Consider the following 18,819-nt stretch of genomic DNA (forward strand, 5'->3'; position numbering starts at 1 on the left):
TTGAATTGTGATTTTGAAATAAATTATGTTTGGAGGTATTGATAAAAGTATTTTGAATGATTGATTTTTAAATCATGTTTTGAATGGTTTGATCGAATTACTTATCATCTTTAAAGGAATTGATTTGAAAAGTTTATTGAATTACATAAAATGTTTCTTAAGGAAGAGTATTGATTTTGAAATTTATGAATATGAGATTTTATTCTCAAGTATTTATTTAAGAGGTTTTGATTTTGAAAGGATGTGGAATTATTAAAATGGAGTTTGAATTATATTGGATTTATTGAACCGTTGAAATATTATTATTAATGCTTTATAAGCATGTTGGTAATCCCACTATGCGGATTTGGTTTATTGATAAGACTATGGACTTTGTATGACCTAGTCTTTCCTCAAGAATAGCCTTGTAATATAAGGAGACTAGCTTGGGGGGTGTGCACACTTGAGTGAGGAATTGGATTTAAATAAATTGGTTCAAAAAGGAATTGGATTTTAAAGGAATTGGTTTATCAATTATTTTGAATATTGAATCATTGGAATTGGTTTTGAATCATGAGTTTTGGAATTATTGGATTATTTATTGGAAATTGGTTTTAAAGCATGTTTGCGAATAAATTAAGTTTACATTATCTTGCACTTATCGTACTTAGCATATTTTGCTAATCCGTATTTCCTATTTGTTTTGGTTAGCCCTGTTTACCGTAATGGTAAGCAGTGTTGACTAATTTCAGGTGGAGTCATGAATGAGCATATGTGAGTCCCGGGATTTGCTTCACCTAGTTTAGGAATGTTGGTCTTGTGTTTATTTTGAGTACTCATAACAATGTTACTATTTTTATAAGTATTAATAAAGAAGAGTATTGAAGTTTCCGCTGCAGAGTATTGTTATTTTTAGTAAGTTGAGTAGCCTTGCGTAATCACGCGGCGGTAATACGCCTAAGTCTATCTCTACGGTATAATTATACGTATAATACTAATATTTCCGTAGAGGGAGATTTGGGGGTGTTACATTGGGACTTAAGTACGAGGTTTTAAATATAATTTCAGCTTATTTTAATTAATTTATGAGGGGTTTTATAATAGTATATATTGCTGGAAATTTGTTTAGAGTGGATAAGCAATTTCTATTAGTCGTGGCGATTTTAAGATCGTACTCAAGGTACGTTCGCGTACTTAGCATATTTTGGTAATGTAGTATCATTCTATGCTTGATTTAAATCAATTACATGTAGTATCATGCTAAGGTTTATGTATGGAATTGTGAATTATTGGTGTTGGTAATTGAATTGTGAAGCAAGAATTATTTGTGATGGTTTATGGATTGGAAAATTATATTTAAAGCATGATTATATGGACTACATTTTTATTCATGGCATGTTAGAGTGCAAGTTTAATTAAACTACATGTTTAATTTGGTTTGGAATATTAAAAAGGAATTTTTATTATGGTTCATATAATTTTTATTGATGCTTTAAGCATGAGGGAGAAGCTATATAAGTGTCTATGTACACGGGGAATAAAATGTATGTTGGTGCCTTTGTGCACTTAAGGTGTTTTTAACACCGAGGGACATGATTTTTGGCGCTTTATGCGTTTAAGGTGTATTTGACACTGAGGTAGAATTAAAAAGGGTTCAACATTAATTATTAATTATGTGGTCACTAAATATTCAAGAATTAAATTGAGATGTTTGTTGATTGAATAATTGTTGTTGATTGAATTATTAAGCTTTGAGATGTTTTTTGGTGGCCTAGAATGAAAAACGAGGTGGCTGAATTTGTGGCAAGGTGCTTAACTTGTCAAAAAGTGAAAATAGAACACAAGAGACCTCAAGGGACTGTACAGTCATTGGAAATCCCAAGCTGGAAGTGGGACTGCATTTCAATGGACTTTGTGACCTGTCTTCCTAAATCCAAAAGCGGCAATGACACCATTTGGGTAGTGGTGGATAGACTAACAAAATCAGCAGTGTTTATACCAATGAAAGAAACTTGGAAAATGGAACAACTTGCAAAAGCTTACATCAAGCACGTTGTGAGGTTACATGGGGTTCCAAAAGATATCATATCTGATAGGGATTCCAGGTTTCTATCGAAATTTTGGAAAAGTGTTCAAGAAAACTTTGGTACAATCCTTAAAATGAGTACGGCCTTCCACCCTGCCACAGATGGGAAAACCGAAAGAACCATTCAAACCTTGGAAGATATGTTGAGAGCCTGCATTATAGATTTCCAGGGAGGATGGGAGGATAGCTTGGATTTAATTGAATTCTCTTATAACAATAGTTATCATGCGAGCATTGGTATGGCTCCATTCGAGGCCTTGTATGGGAGAAAGTGTCGTAGCCCAATCTGTTGGAACGACATTAGTGAAAATGTAGTTCTTGGGCCTCAACTGATTGAAGATACAATCAAAATAGTAAGGGAAATTCAAGCGAAAATCCAAGCAGCTCAAGATCGCCAAAAAAGTTATGCAGACTCAAAGCGAAGAGAAGAAGAATTTGAAATAGGCGATAAGGTGTTACTAAAGGTGTCACCAATGAAGGGAGTTATGAGATTTGGCAAGAAAGGAAAGCTCAGTCCAAAATACATCGGTCCATATGAAATACTGCAAAGAATAGGCAAGGTAGCTTATAGGTTAGCTCTACCTATGGAACTTAGCAAAGTACATGACGTATTCCACGTATCACAGTTGAGAAGGTATATCCCTGACAAGTCCCATGTGCTTCAACCAGAAACCATTGAGATAGATCAAAGTTTAACCTATGAAGAGAGACCTGTTAAAATTCTTGACAGCAAGGTGCGTAGTACACGCAATAAGAATGTTAAGATCGTAAAAGTTCTGTGGTCTAACCAAGAACATGAGGAAGCCACTTGGGAGGCCGAGGATGAAATGAAAAAGAAATACCCAGAGTTGTTTCAGGTATGTAGAGTTACGGGGGCGTAACTCGTTTTCTTTAAGGGGGGTAGAATGCGGTAAATTTCGCGCTTTTTACCCAAATTTCAGTCATTTTTGGTGCTCTTGGCACAAATTTCAACAAATATTTCTAGTATTTATGCCCTCAAGAGACATAAAGCAGTAAAAGAGTAACAAAAAGTACAGCAATACTATACATAATTAAGAAAGAGGTCCAATTTCGTTTCCCAAGTTTCGGGACGAAACTTTTTTTTAAGGGGGGTAGACTGTAATACCCCGTATTTTATACGTATTTTTATTTAAAGTATGTATTTAATGAAGTATTTAAGTAGATATAATAATTTTAATTAAAGCATTTCATTAATACATTTTTATAATAGGAAAGTTTATTTAATTATCTTTATTTTAAAAGATGGGGTTTTAATTTAAGAAAGTTTATTTTTTTAACAAGTTTTAATTGGAAAGGGATTAGGAGAATTAAAAGTGGAAAGTTTAGGGTAAAAAGGGGGTATAAATATCCCACTTATGAGGCAAATCAACTTTGCCCAGAGTGGAGAAAACCCAAGGTAAGTTTCTCCCCTTTTCTCCCTTCCTTTTCTTTCTTTTTTTTCTTCCTCTTCCCTTCCCCTTCTCACGGCCGGCCACCACGCACACCACCACACGCGTGACCGGACCACCACCGCGCACCACCACAGCGCCGGCGCACGGCCAGCAGCTGCAGCGGCAGGCGGCAGCAGCCCAGCCTTGCCACGGTGGCTGCTGCTGCCGTGGCTGCCTCTCGAAAAAAAAAAAAAAACTTAATCTTTTTTTTTTGTTCCTAATTAATCTATGCTTAGATCTAATTATAAACTTTGAGTTTTGGGATTAAAACTTGATGTTTGAATATTGTAATTATGTTAATTAATTTTCAGATTTGATTTTAATTAAAAAGCCCCAATTTTTGAAACCCTAGATTCTTGATTTATGAAATTATGAAAGTATATGATGTAATTATGTTTAGACCTTTAATTTAAGTACTTTAAGATCGATTTTCAGCAAGTTTTAATTATAAATATAGTGCAGGAATTTTAAGTAGAAACCTAAATTTTATGTTTTTAAAGGGAATTTAAATTACCCATAAAAGGGGACTTATTTATGGTGTTCTAAATATAATTTCAGCTTATTCTAATTAATTTATGAAGGGTTTTAAAATAGTATATATTGCTGGAAATTTGTTTAGAGTGGACTTTGATACACTATTATAATTTTAATGTGTAGGAGACTTTGAAGTAAGCGATTTTTACTAGTCGTGGCGAATTTAAGATCATATTCAAGGTACGTTCGCGTACTTAGCATATTTTGATGATGTAGAATCATGCTAGGCTTAAATTCAATCAATTATAAGTAGCATCATGCTAAGGATCAAGTATTGAATTGTGAATTATTGGTTTTGGTGATTGAATTGTGAAGCATGAATTATTCGAGATGATCTATGGATTGGAAAGTTATATTTTTGGCATGATTATATGGACTACATATTTATTTATGGCATGATAGAGAGCATGTTTAATCAAACTAATTGCTTAATTATGTTTGGATTATTAAAAAGGAATTTTATTATGGTTCATATAATTTTTATTGATGCTTTAAGCATGAAGAAGGAGCTAAGTAAGTGTCTATGTACACAAGAAATAAATTGTATGTTGGTGCTTTTGGGCACTTAGGGTGCTTTAAACACCAAAGGATAGGATTGTTGGCGCTTTATGCGTTTACAGTGTCCAAGACACTGAGGTAGTAATAAAAAGGGGTTCAACATTAAATATTATGTGGTCACTAAATATTCAAGAATTAAATTGGTATGTTTGAATGGTTGAATTATTATTGATGATTGAATTGTTATGCTTGAGAGTCATCACCAAGTCTAATAATATGTAAATAACGTAAAGTGAAAGAGATTACGCACCAAAACTCTTGGAACGTATATACCTTGAGTATGAACATATGGGGGGAGTTATGTGACTTTATATTTGATCATAACTTCTAATGGAGTACAAGACGCTGTACATTCCTTTTATTTTTATTATTATTGATATGCGTTGGAATTCCGCCACCCAAGGATGTGGCACAGGTGATGCTGGCACGGTTAGCTCCCGTGTCAGTGGTCCTCATTTCATTGAGGAAGGTTTAGTCAAGTTAGAAACCCGTTCGATGCGTAATCAACGCTAAATAAATTATTTAGTGTCCAGTTAAAGAGTCTTGTTGTTTGTTGTGTGTGCTTGTAAACAGGTGCAATGAGGTAAGTATGTGTGATACTAGGAGTTGCATGTTAGTGTGTTTAAATACGCTTATGTACTCAGTTTTGCTGATTGTGTGTGTTGTTTGTGTTTGGCTATGTCTTTATCTTGGCCCTACGATGATCCATTTTAATGGAGAGTAGTGGGGGCAAGTAGAGATTCTCTTTTCAGGTATTGAAGCATGTTCATGATGGGGCATGAGTGAAGAGAGAATTATGCTAGTTTTCATTAGGATGTGATATGCTTAAGTTTTGAATAATATGTCTTGTTATTTGTTGGACTAACATCATTTCGGTTTTGACGGTTTGAATAAGGGCCATGAAGGTTCCAAGTTGTAGTAGTTAATATTTAACTTGGTTTGTTAATTTCCAACTTTACTTTCGTTTGGTTCGGTTTTTAAGATTTGCGATATTTCTTAGTTTGACTTTTAAAACTTCCGCTGTGTGTCTTTGATAATTGCCTTAGCCGTTTTTACGGTGGCGGTAATGTCTTAGATATTCCTAAATAGTATTTTTAAGAGAGAAAAACGTATTTTGTTGGAAAGGAATTTCTAGGGTGTTACAGAACCCCACTCCACCAGCCACCACCTTGGTCGAAACCCAGAAACCCGACACCCCGAACCCAGAAACCCGACTTCGAACCCATAAACACCCACCTACAATCGAATTTATCGAAACCCCTACCCCACCACCGATTTTATTTTTAATTCTCTCTCCCCCCAAATCCCTATTCTTATTTCTTTCTCTCTCTGTTTCAATTTCCCTCCATTTGCAAGAAATTTTCGGTCTTCAAAACCCTAGAATTTACACCCCATTTATGTCGATGTTGTTGTAATTGGTGGCTGCTTGCGGTGGTTTAGCGATGGCAGTTATGGTGGTGGTGGGAAGTTATGGCTACCGTTGGTTGTGGCCAAAGTGGGCGGTGGTTGTGAGTTACTTGAACGACTGTTGTTCGAGGCTGCGCTGTTGAATTGGTGCTTTGGTTGAAGTGTGGGCAATGGTGCGGTGGCGATGAGGGTTGTGTGGTGGTTTCAGGAGAAAGAGAAGAGAGGTTGTATGGGGGTAGTCGGTTGGAGCAATAAGGGTGTGGCGTGGTGTTTGGTGGCTGGGGGTCGTTGAGTGGGCACCAACCCAGTGACGGTGGTGTTGCGGTGGTGGCAGCTATGGGGTAGGAGAAAAAGAGAGGTGGGTGGTGGGCCTGGTGGCCGTGGGGGGAAGTGGGAAAGGCTTGGGCAGGGGGAGAAATGAGGGTTTTTTTCTTTTATTTTTTTTGATTGAATTTCTTTTTTAAAAAAAAAAAAAACTATAAAGAGGTTTAAAAAAAGGAAAAAGGAAAAAAAAAAAACCGGTTCATCAGGTAAGTGGTCATATTGGCCTGATAAAATAGAATGGGATATAAAGCTTGGATTATTGTATAATAATCAAAAGGTTGGATTATTAAAAATAAATACGTCAAAGGTTGGATTAATTAAATCAAATTTTCCTAACTTTTAATGGATTACAGGACGCTGTACATTCCTTTTTATTTATTATTATGCGCAGGAATTCCGCCACCTATGTGTGGTTTTGTCTCTAGCACGGTTAGCTCCCGTGTCAGTTAACCTCAATTTATTTGGGGGGGGGGGGTAGAGTTGGAAACCCGTTCGATGCGTAATCAACGCTAAATAAATTATTTAGTGTTTAGTCAGTGAGTCTTATTGAATGTTGTGTACGTGTGTGCTTGCAAACAGGTGCATGGAGGTAAGTGTGTGTGATAGGCGAAAGCATGTTAGTGTGTTAGTTACGCTTATGTACTCAGCTTTGCTGATTGTGTGTATTTGTGTGTTTTGGCCATGTCTTTATCTTGGCCCTATGATGACCCATTTTTAATGGAGAGTAGTGGAAACAAGTAGAGTAAGCTTTTCAGGTATTGAAGCATATTCATGGCGGGGCATGAGTGAAGAGCGAATCATGCTACTTTCCGTTAAATTACAATGTGTTTTATGCATTGACTATTTGTGGTGTTATTTTATATGTGGACTAACGCAAAGGTTTGGATTTGGATTGGTTGAATAAGGGTCTTTTAATGGTTCCAAGTTGTAGTTTGATTTCATTTGTTTTGATTTTAAACTTTACTTTTGTTGGTTGACTTTTAAGTTGATTTGTTTTGACCGGTTTTGAATTTAAGTCTTCCGCTGTGTATCTTTGATAGTTGCCTTAACTGTTTTCATAGTGGTGGTAATGTCTTAGATATTCCTATTTCGTATTTTAAAAAGGGTAAAAGAGGTATTTTAAAAAAGGAATTTCTAGGGTGTTACAGAATTAATCTAAAGGTTACTTATTCTTGACAAATTTTCCTAATAAATATTGAAACCCAGGAAATCATTTAGGCCAAAAGCTAGTAATCAATTTAAATTTCAAGTCGCATAAACACAATACTTTAACATGACTCAAGCTTAAATTACAAGACCTCACTGAACCCGACCCAAATACCCAATGTCTCGAATTGACACCTCTAGATGTATGTGTCAATATCAGCCCTAGGTGTTAAGATTCTAGATGACATCATCAATTTCTAATTTTGTGGTTTTAAGACAAGACTTTATTATTTTTAAGCATTTATGAAGTTTGATCCTTAATAAAATCTAAAGTGGAGTCTTGAAAATTCAAGACTCAACTTCTAACTCAATTTACCTCAATTTTTTTTTTAATTTTTAAAAAACTTTAATAATTTAATCTAATATATATATATATATATATATATATATATATATATATATAATATATATATATATATATATATATATATATATATATATATATATATATATATGTATGTATGTATGTATATATATAAAGGGGAGTTTTTTTTTTCCGAGTTTTAAGAGAGCCACATAGGATCTAATTTTCTTAGTGTGCCAAATAGGAATATAAATTTTAGTAGTATCCAATTAAATAAGAAATTATTAATATCTTTTATAGTTAAATAATTCAAATGTCACGTAAGAAATATTGGCGAATGAAATTTTAAATTTTAATTAAATAATTCAAATGCCATGTAAGAAAAATTAACGAATAAGATTTTTAAATTTAAATTAATTAAATATAAAATATTATCTTTTCGTATTAGAAATTTTATCTAAATATATAACCAATTTTAGCACATTAATTAAAAAAATTTGTTTTAAAATATTCAAACAAACCGTGCATTGCACGGGCTTCAGCTACTTTATATATAACAAAGTGATTCTGAGCCATTGAAGAGATAAATTTTATCCAGTCTAAAGGATTGCTAACGTAATTATAAATTAGAAAAATTATTAAATTTAATCAAAAATACCGACGTGGCAATGGATTAAAGTCTTAAGATACTTTCTTGCTAATTGTACTAGATAGGTCATCCGTCCTTTCCTCTTTTAGTGGAAGTTACCGGGAAGCCAAGGTAGTGTGGTCCTTAACTTTGAAATTGGAGGGAAAAAAAGTTAACTAGGAAGAAGAAACATCGGACAAAATGCCGGTGGCAAAACCTGCATCATCAGAGGCAAGGGTCATTGCTCACCTCGACATGGACTGCTTCTATGTCCAAGGTCTGTATACTACTCTTCTACTTTACTCAATTCTATATTAATTTATTATTAATTAATTTATGGATTGGTAATTCTGAATCTGTTTAATTGTTTAAGCATTCATGCAGTTATTCTTGTATTTGTTCTTGTTGATTAACACCTCTTTTCCTCTGATTATGACCATTGTGTTTGTAAGATGTGTAATTAGAAACGATTGGGTGGTTAGGTTTAGGATTTGGGAAGGGGTTTTGATGGGGTTACATTAATTAGTTGGTTTTTGTGCTTAAATTGATTGATTTGCGGGGTTTCCCTGTGCATTTTGCGCGAGGAGAGTGGCATTCATACAATTATTCTTGTATTTGTATTTGTTGATTATCACCTTTTTTTTCCCTCTAATTTTGACCATTGTGTTTCTAAGATGCGTAGTTATAAACGATTGGGTGGTTAGGTTTAGGATTTGGGAGGGGGGCTTTGATGGGGTTACATTAATTACTTAATTTTTGTGCTTAAATTAATTGATTTGCGATGTTTTCGCGCTCGAGGTTAGTGGGCATCATAAGCCCTTGTTTGTTCATTCATGATCATAATAATACAGTGGATTAAGTGGAAGATAGGCTTTTCACTTTTGTATGTGTTGTGTCATAGTTAAATTTTAATTGATTGATTAAAAATGTAAACTTGTTTGTTCTTGACTCCTATTGCTGTTTTGCAGTGTCATTTAGCAATCTATGTGTTTTGTTGTCCTTGTGGTGGCATAGATTGCTCTCTGTTATTAGTTACTGTAGAATTTCCTTAAATATCTTTGTAATCTTGTGGATCCATTTATAGAGCTCTGTGTTCTTTACAGCGATAAAATGTGCGAAGTCTGTATATATTTTTGATGAATCAATGATGTACTTTAGGGTGTAACTAATAAAAAAATTATCTGTGATGCTTGCACTGTTACATAATATTGATTCTTTTTTTAAATTTTTTATTTTTTTAATAAGAATTGTACTGATTATTCTTAGCTCCAATCTCTGCATCCACTATGGCGTTTAATTGTATGCTTTCTTGTAAAACATTTCCTAAGCCTATATATATATATATCATGCCTTCTGCAGTAGAGCAGAGGAAACAACCACACCTGAGGGGTCTACCTACTGCTGTTGTTCAATACAATGAATGGAAAGGAGGTGGTTTGATTGCTGTTAGCTATGAGGCCAGAAAATATGGTGTTAAACGGTATTATAATAACTAAGTGCAGAATTTAGTACATTTATTTGTTATTATCTGTGGCCTGATTGTAATACTTGCATTTTAGTTCCATGCGTGGTGATGAAGCTAAAAGTGTTTGTCCACAAATTCAGCTGGTTCAAGTGCCAATTGCACGTGGTAAAGCTGATCTTAGTATTTACCGTGATGCAGGTTCAGAGGTGTAATTAAATTTTAAGAAGCTCTTTGTATTTACTTATACTTCTTTTTTAATACCAGTAAAATGTGCCTTATAAGTAAATATGATGTATAGGTGGTTTCAATCCTTGCTAAGATGGGTCGGTGTGAACGAGCATCAATTGATGAAGTGTATCTTGATCTTACTGATGCAGCAGAAACCATGTTAGCAGAGAGTCCTCCAGAGAGCTTGGATGACTTGGATGGCGAGGCTTTGAAGTCACATGTTCTTGGTCTTGATGATGTATGGTTAAATTTATTCTGGTGCTTAATGTGTTGTTCCTTTGTTTTAAATTAGTTGCAACATGACAAGCTAATAGGTCGTTAACTAAATCTTATATATCAAACAAGTTAGAAATGCTCAAGCAAGATACTAGTAAGTAGCAAGCATGAGGTTGAACCATGAGGAAAGGGGAAGCTAATTACAATGACCTAAGACTAAGCTATTGTGAAGTCAAGTAGTGAATGTTTGAGCTAAACTATAACCAAGCTAAGGATGCAAATTGAAAAGGTAATCAAATGATAAAGATACTAAGGAGTTGGGATCCTCATGATTTCAAGCAATTGAGATAGAAATAGGGAATCAATCAATCATTAAAAGAGCAATCAATACCAATCAAGAGCAACTCTCTAATTCGCAAGCCTAGACCCCTCTAAGACTCAATCCAAGGAGAAATAAGATCAAGAATGCTATCAATTATGGTGATCCAAGTTCACATTCCCATGCCAAACAAGGATCAACATGCAATGCTTATCATCAAGGATAGCTAATCTTAGCTCAATAATAACAAGTAAACCTCACCTAATCACTTTTAATCACAAGGTAACTTTGATTAATTTCCCAAATTCCAACTCAAATCACCATCAAAACACGATTCACCCTAATCCTTAGCTAAGATTCTACTTACTAAGCATGAATCTACCAAATTCAAAAACTAAATCAAACAAAGCCATCATCACCATTGAATTTAAGCAAGAGATCAACTATAGAATCAATTAAGCTATGAAATCAACTAAGATCAACTAATCTCAAAGAAATTCAAGCAAACATAAATGTACTACAAAATAAAGGGCCAAGGAATTGAAATCTTACTAGAAGAGATTGCTACTATTAAAGAAAGACCTTCATTCAAAGAGACAAAATTAGGCATTTATTTATAAACAAAGCGATAAAAAGAAGGAAAAAAAAGCTTAGCACTACCCTAAAAGTGCCATAAATGACACTCATGACATCATTTTTACCTTTCACACTTGCCGATGCGTAACTTTAATTGCTTAATCCATAGGCATCAACTAGTGAACATTATTAAAAAAAATAGTCTATATATATTTTAAACAATAAATTCCACGTTACTAATTTTTTTCTCAAAACTAAATCTCCAAATATATGTGAATCCTAACCATTGTATAGTCAAGTTTTAGAAATCAAACAATCTTGAAATAAACCTCCAACCTCTGATAGTTTCTTGTAGATAGATTCAATTGAACCAAAATATCTCCTCACAAGTTCACTCTTGAATTTTATGATTCGAATCCTCAAACTAACTAACGCTTCGACGCTATCTATATTGTGATTAAACCCTTAGTCTACTTCTAGTCACTAAGTGTTTGATGTTCTTAAACTCATTAAGATTTAGCAAGCAAACTCACACAAAATGTCGGGAAAGATGCACACACAATAGACAATCACAAGCGGAAGCACGACAATCTAATTTTCCCTAATTTGTTGTAGAATGGGAATATACTACCAAGAGCAAACACAATATGGAGTTATGGACAACAACAAGCGATTCTAAATAGCCTAAATGCAATAAAAATAAAGCACACCAAGATATACGTGGAAACCCAAAGCAGGGAAAAAAAAACGGGTATCATAAGTGTTACCAAGCCCTTCCACTAATCAACAATAATTAATGGGTAAATTAACCTTCTCTAAACAATGCTAGAGACTCTACAACATCAAACAATAAGTTTGGAACAAACCATTCTCCATATACATCACTAACAAGTTAATAAACTCAATTATTGAGAGATTAAGGCTGAATAAAGATTGCCAACATCCGGAGCACAAAATGATAATCCAACAATTGTATATGCAGTATGGGATGGTGGGAACGTTGTGTCAAAATTTGGAGTCGATCGGGCAATGTTTGACCATTCGATCAAGCAGAAAAGTGTGACAACTTCTACGGAGAATTCCCCTTTCTCCTTCTCTGTCTTCCTCTTGTTTTGTGCATGAGATTGGCTTGCTATGTAAGCTGATTTCCAGCAGCTCTCACACTATTTCAACCCCCCCTTCTTTGACTTGCTTACACTTCTTCATATGGGCCCCAAGACTAAATGCCCACATGATTATAAGATGTATAGCCCAACATATATATGGATTACATCCTCCAAGTAGGAGGGAATAACCCCAACACAAAGAAGTCAAGCAATTAAGCTAAACAATAAGCTTAATAGGACTAGGATAAGCCCCTAGCCTTAGCCTTCAAGTAACCGACTTAGAATAAATATTTTGATGATTTATTAACAATAGAAGGTAACACTGTTTTTGTTTTGGGTTTGTAATTTGCAATCTTCACTATGGTTAGTCTTGTATAGCAATGATTAGTCACCTTGATTTTCATTCAGGATGGCGCTGATGCCAAAGAATGTGTGAAATTTTGGCTTCAACGAAGTGAGGCTGACCATAATGATAAGTTGCTGTCTTGTGGGGCCCTTATCGTTGCAAAACTCAGGAACAATGTCCTGAAAGAAACTGAATTTACTTGCTCTGCGGGGATTGCTCATAACAAGGTAGGATCATATTTTTTTGTCTAATTGAAATTGTTGTCTTTGGTGTTGGACTTTGTTTTTGTTGTCATTTTATCTCCTGGGGTTTCATTAGCAATTTTTTTTTTCTTTTATCTTGTACAAGATGCTGGCCAAATTAGCTAGTGGCTTAAACAAACCTGCTCAGCAGACTATTGTACCATCTGCTTCTGTGAAAGAGTTTCTTGGGCCCTGGCCTATAAAGAAAATGTATGTAGTCTTTCCTTTGTTATGCTTCCATATCTAACTTGCATTTCACTATTCCACTCTTTGAAATCATCTGACCACTCGGTCGTTGGAATAATAACAGACGGCTGAATTTTTTTTGCTATTATCAATAAAGGCTATAGAATATATTTTCTAAGAATTGACTGAGTTATTAGCATCAGACCACTTATTATTTGAGCAAATGGAATAGTATCCCAGGCTTTGGCTATTTCTATTTGTATGTTTTCTTGGCTTTTTTCGTCGTTTTTATTGTATTTTTTAGTTTTATTTTTCTCCTTCAATTCTTCGTTTTTATAATCAGAAATTTGCAATACTGGATTTTTTCCCATACAATTTTTCAGTGCTAATTATTAGTTAAAGCCTAATCTTGTTCTGCAATTTAATTTATTACGTGCCATGTCTTTTGTATGCATGAAAAATTCATTTTCCATCCATGTGACTATTGGTCGTTTGTTTGTACTTGCTACAATATACGATGCCACAATTTTTATTTTAGGAAACAGCTTGGGGGAAAGCTCGGAGATTCCTTACAAAGTGACTTAGGGATCAACACAGTTGGAGACCTGTTGCAATTTTCAGAGCAGAAGCTTCAAGAGCGTTATGGCTTCAACACTGGGTTAGTATACTTTATACAGAACTTAATATTAAAACCAGTTAATCTGGGCTCCTTTATTTCAGATTATGTTGTTGAGATGATTCAGTGGTAAGAGTTGTCATGATTGATAGTCCCTGATGTCTATTAAAGTCTCAGATTAGTATAGGTAAGAGTGACTCTTGAGCTTAGAGAAGTTGATGTCTAGGAGTCGTGTTGCACTTTGTTGCCATTATGGTATGGATTGATTCATTTGGAAAAATATTCCCTTGTCAATTGTAATTAAAAAATTTGGAACATATCTTCTCATTCAATGGTTTGGTATATATTGCTTCTCGATAGTTTGAGGGCCTAGTAGACTCTCCTTATTGTTTATGGCTGACATTCCCTTGCTGTATACTAATTAAATTCTGTATTGCTTTTGCATAATAAAAATAATTTTTTTGCAAAATTACGAGTTTCTGAACATTTAGATTAATATATGAATGTCCGAATAATTTATAGAACTTTTCACCTGCTTTTAAGTAACCTTGTTAGGCTAACAATTTCACTTTGTTTCTCTTGACTTGTGCAAAAAAGTACTTGGTTGTGGAATATTGCGAGGGGTGTCAGTGGGGAAGAGGTCAAAGGTCGGATCTTACCCCAGAGTCATGGTTCAGGGAAGACATTTCCGGGTCCTCGAGCCTTGAGGTCGATTGACACAGTATGTTTATCCTTCCTTGTGGTAGATAATTGTTTGGAATTGCTTCAACTATGAACTATAGGATAATTTATTATTTCGTCCCAGTTGGAATTGGTAGTTATTCATGTATGACAATATGATCCTTAATGTATGACAGTCGCAAAGATTATTGTTCGAAAGTTGAACTGCTGTAAAGTATCCGAATGGGCATTTATTTGTTATAACTTCTGGACTGCTGTGAAGAATCCGAATTGGCATTATTATTTATAACTTCGTGACTGATATAAAGTATCTGAATGGGCTTTTATAACTTTTCGTTTATCCTAAATGTGATGATGTAGAAGTGAACCTGAAGGCCTTTATATTTAGTCACCTTGCTGTAATTAATTAACAATAACCTCTTATTCTGAGACATCGGCATTGCATAGTTCTGTCATTAATAATGTCCATTTTCAAACCCAAAAATTCGAACTGTTGACTTTGTGTATAGTCAGGACCGGTGTTGATTTTATAGTGCACCCTTGAATGGTTAGCAAAGATGGTCAATCGTGCTGGTTAGAGTAATGATATACGAAGTAATTTTTTATGCTTTGTGCTGTAGCTCAAACAACACATTCCATCATTTCCGTTCACAACTGTTCATATGGGATTGTCTTTTTCCCTTCACCTCACAAACACATACGAGTAGTTTAAAAAAGAGTTTTGTACTTGAGAGTGACCCTCAATTGGGAAACTCTTCTAAATTTTGAATGTACCTTTTAATCAGTTCGAAATTGATTCCATTAAGGATTGACATGCATTACATGTTTGAGTCTTTTGCCATATCTGATTTTTTGGTGTGGCCTTTAAATTATATTTCCAGGTTTCACACTGGCTCAAGAAATTGTGTGAAGAACTCAGTGAGCGTATTCTTGCAGACTTGGACCAGAATAAGAGGATAGCTCACACTCTTACTCTGCATGTGAGAGCAAATAAGGTAAATCTTTTACAACAGCTCATTGTTTGATCTACAGATGCGTGGTGCTGTAATTGTACTCCCTTTTTTCCTGCTTTTTCTGTGTTATTTTACTTAGTGTGAGTCATTGCACAGTCAAGTGACACAGATTCTCAAAAGAAGTTCCCCTCTAAGTCATGTCCATTGCGATATGGGATTACCAAAATTCAAGAGGATGCTCTGAGCCTATTTCATGCTGGTCTACGGGAATTTATGGGAACATATGGAGCCAGAAGTGAGAAAAATCAAAACAACGAATGGGGAATAACTGGTCTTTCTATCTCAGCTAGCAAAATAATTTCCGCACCACAAGTATGTACAAATTATATCATCAAAGGTCATTTTTACTGTTTAAGCACTAAATTTTAGCCATTGGCTCATTGGTCTCCCTTTTCTCAGATTTATTACCAACAACATCATGGAAGTGGTAATATTTCCCCAAAATTAAGAACTTGTGATAATGGTAAAAATGTTAGAAAAAGAGTTTGTAAATAGCAAATATTAATGCAATTTAGGTAGGCCGAATTCAATGTAAAAGGAAAACTGAAAGAAAGAAAGGTATGTGATGCATTATAATAGTGCGGGGAAGCATACAAGAAAACATCATGAAAACTAATATAAATGATTTGATGGTTGCTTACTGTTGTAAACCAAATAAATCTAGGAATTTTTTGATATTTGCTACCACTAAAAAATGCCTCTCTTCAGATTCGGTATCAATTTAAAATTTTTCTTTTTTTACTTTGCCTCCACCTAAATCAGAATTTGTTAAAAATAACTACCAGTTAACGGAATCCGTTAGGATTTCTGTTAAGTTTATTAAAAAAAAAAAGAAAAATTAAAAAAAAAAACCCAGCCACCCCACTGCCACCCACCCCTCCCCTTCCCTTCTGCCGGCGGCCGGCGCCAAAAGAGTTGGTCGGCGCCGGCGACCTCACCCCCCTCTCTATTCTTCACCCACGAGCCACCACGACACCACCCTAACCCCCAAACCCAGACCACCACCGACAACCCTATACCCAAAACCCACGAACCCAGACCTCACCACCACCACCACGATACCACCCTAACCCCCAAACCTAGACCACCACCACCGACAACCCTATACCCACGAACCCAGACCACGACTAACACCCACCGAAACCACTAAACCCAGACCGTGGGATCGGGTATCAAGGGGAAGGGGCTTGGATCGGGTTTTCAAGGGGAGGGGGCTGGGAACGAGGTTAGGATCGGGGCTGGAAAGGCGTTTTTAGGGGAGGGTCGCGATGCCGGCGCCGACACGGGGGGTTAGGTGGCCGGATTCGCGGACAGGGGATTGGGCTCCCAGGCGACGGTGGAGGTGGCTTGGGTAGTTGGTGGGTCCGTGGGTGAGGGCGGGCGGGCTGGTGGTTGGGTGGTGGTTGCGGTGGGTTTGATGTTGAATATTGGCGGTGGATTAGGCAGTGGGTGGGAAGGAGTGGTGGGTGGGAAGGAGTGGTGGCTGGACGGTGGTTGGGTGGTGATAATGGAAATACTAACGGTCAAAGACAAGTGGTAGTGATTTTTAACAAACTCTGTTTTGGCTGGTAGCAAAGAAAAAAATTTTAAAAAATTGGTACCGAATCTAAAGAGAGGCGTTTTTAGTGGTAGCAAATGTAAAAAAATCCTAAATCTAGGTTTCTAGAGAAAAAAGTTATGAATTTTTCCACTTTGGCACTAGTTAGGCCTTTAGAGGTGAGATGGTATTGCAGTACTTGACCCCTTTAGGTGTATTTTTATCACTTTAGAAATATTAGTTTTGTATGTACTTTCTGTCTAAGCTAGCTTACTTTCCCAACAAAAAAGTGTAAGCAATGCTAACAGACAACAAACTACCATTGTTGTAGTAATTCCAAGATAAGTGTTGTGCAAAGTGCCAAAGCGTCAACTGTGTGTAAATCTAGAGACACGTTTTTATAAAACAATCCATGAAAGCCATTATTAAGAGGCAACTTGCCATAGTAGAGTGACTAGAGTGTATTAGTTGAATAATAAACCCGTCTTAGAGGATTGAATATATGATGTATTCTTACAGATAATCGAGTAACTGGGTAACTATATGTTAATTTTTTTCTTTCCAAATGTAACTTTAAAATTTACCAAAGTATCCTCGTTTTACTCTTAGGCCTTGTTCTTTCGGACTTATTTTCAATTTATCTCTGTTTATTATTATTATTATTATCATTATTATTATTATCATTATCATTATCATTATCATTATCATTATCATTATTATTATTAGGATTTTGGGAATTATAACACCACATAATAGTAAAAAAAAAATTTGATTATATCACCACAATGCCTTAATTTTTATTATAACACCACAAAAAAGTCACAAAAAATGGATTTCACCGCCACTTTGCGGATTGTTGGATGTAATACGTTAATGGGACCTACTATATGCATTTGTTAATAGTGCATCGATTTAAAATAGAAGATAAATAACATAATAAATATTAAAAATTAAAGAAAAAACCCTAAACCCTAACCCATCCCCACCACCACTGGAAACTCTAACCCCTCCCGTTGGCAACCCTACCCAGCCGTCGGCATACAGTGCCCCACCTCCAACCACCACCCCCAAACCCAGTGACTCCACCCTTCCCCTTTTCTTCCTCCCCGAAAACCACTCCAACCCCTTCGTCCCACCACGCAAAACCACCCTCCTTTCCCCCACCCTTGAAGCGGCAAAATCGGCCATCGAAATCAAACATTCTAGGGCTTCACTGGTGTTGGGAGAAATGTTGGAAGAAGGCTGGGGGTGTTGGTGGTGGGAATGGGATGGGGAGGGGGCTGCCAGCGGTGAGTTTCCGATGTTGGGGTTGAGGTTGGGTTAGGGTTTGGGGTTTATTTATTTTTTTTTTAAAATTTTTTTTTTTTAAAATTTTTCGTTTTATTTTAATAATTTTTTTTTTCGACGAATAGGTTATTAACACGTGTATGTGGTGAGCCCCACTAACGAATTCCATCCATAAATCCGTTAAGTGGTGGTGAATTCCAATTTTTTGGTGTTATAATCATTTGGCATTATAAGTAAAAAAAAATTCTAATCTATATTAGTTCAACTCAACTCAATTCAATTCAGCTAAGCTTAAAAGAATAAAGCCTTAGCGATACATTTATCACTTTACTTGCTTTTTATGCCTTATCTACTAGTCTTAGTTGCTTTCTCTCTCTTCCCCCCTCCCTTCTCTTTTCTCTCTCTCTCTCTCTCTCTCTCTCTCTCTCTCTCCGTTATCATCTTTGTTTTCATGGCTCCACTAGTTCATCCTGACAAGTCCAGTAGTTTTAATATCTCTTCCTCTCAAATAATTACGCTTTGGG

General features: G+C 35.6%; 1 protein-coding gene across 2 annotated transcripts in view; it reads left to right on the top strand.

The window, feature by feature from the left end:
- The first annotated feature begins 8,603 nt into the window (after window positions 1–8,603).
- The window catches only part of LOC145617613 (DNA polymerase eta-like), a 33,394-nt gene continuing 23,178 nt past the window's right edge, over window positions 8,604–18,819 (top strand). The window contains exons 1-10 of one of the 2 annotated variants that reach the window (XM_081672330.1): window positions 8,604–8,754; window positions 9,837–9,957; window positions 10,037–10,148; window positions 10,241–10,408; window positions 12,796–12,960; window positions 13,082–13,185; window positions 13,700–13,819; window positions 14,375–14,498; window positions 15,340–15,453; window positions 15,568–15,783. In XM_081672330.1, coding sequence (XP_081528456.1) covers window positions 8,679–8,754; window positions 9,837–9,957; window positions 10,037–10,148; window positions 10,241–10,408; window positions 12,796–12,960; window positions 13,082–13,185; window positions 13,700–13,819; window positions 14,375–14,498; window positions 15,340–15,453; window positions 15,568–15,783 — 1,320 coding nt within the window. In that variant the 5' untranslated portion in view covers window positions 8,604–8,678. The remainder of the gene's footprint in view (window positions 8,755–9,836; window positions 9,958–10,036; window positions 10,149–10,240; window positions 10,409–12,795; window positions 12,961–13,081; window positions 13,186–13,699; window positions 13,820–14,374; window positions 14,499–15,339; window positions 15,454–15,567; window positions 15,784–18,819) is intronic. The other variant, XM_081672331.1, reaches the window with a different exon arrangement.

The sequence above is a fragment of the Chenopodium album genome, chromosome 26 (genome assembly GCF_948465745.1).
Source record: "Chenopodium album chromosome 26, dcCheAlbu1.1, whole genome shotgun sequence".
NCBI classification, from domain to species: Eukaryota; Viridiplantae; Streptophyta; class Magnoliopsida; order Caryophyllales; family Amaranthaceae; genus Chenopodium; species Chenopodium album.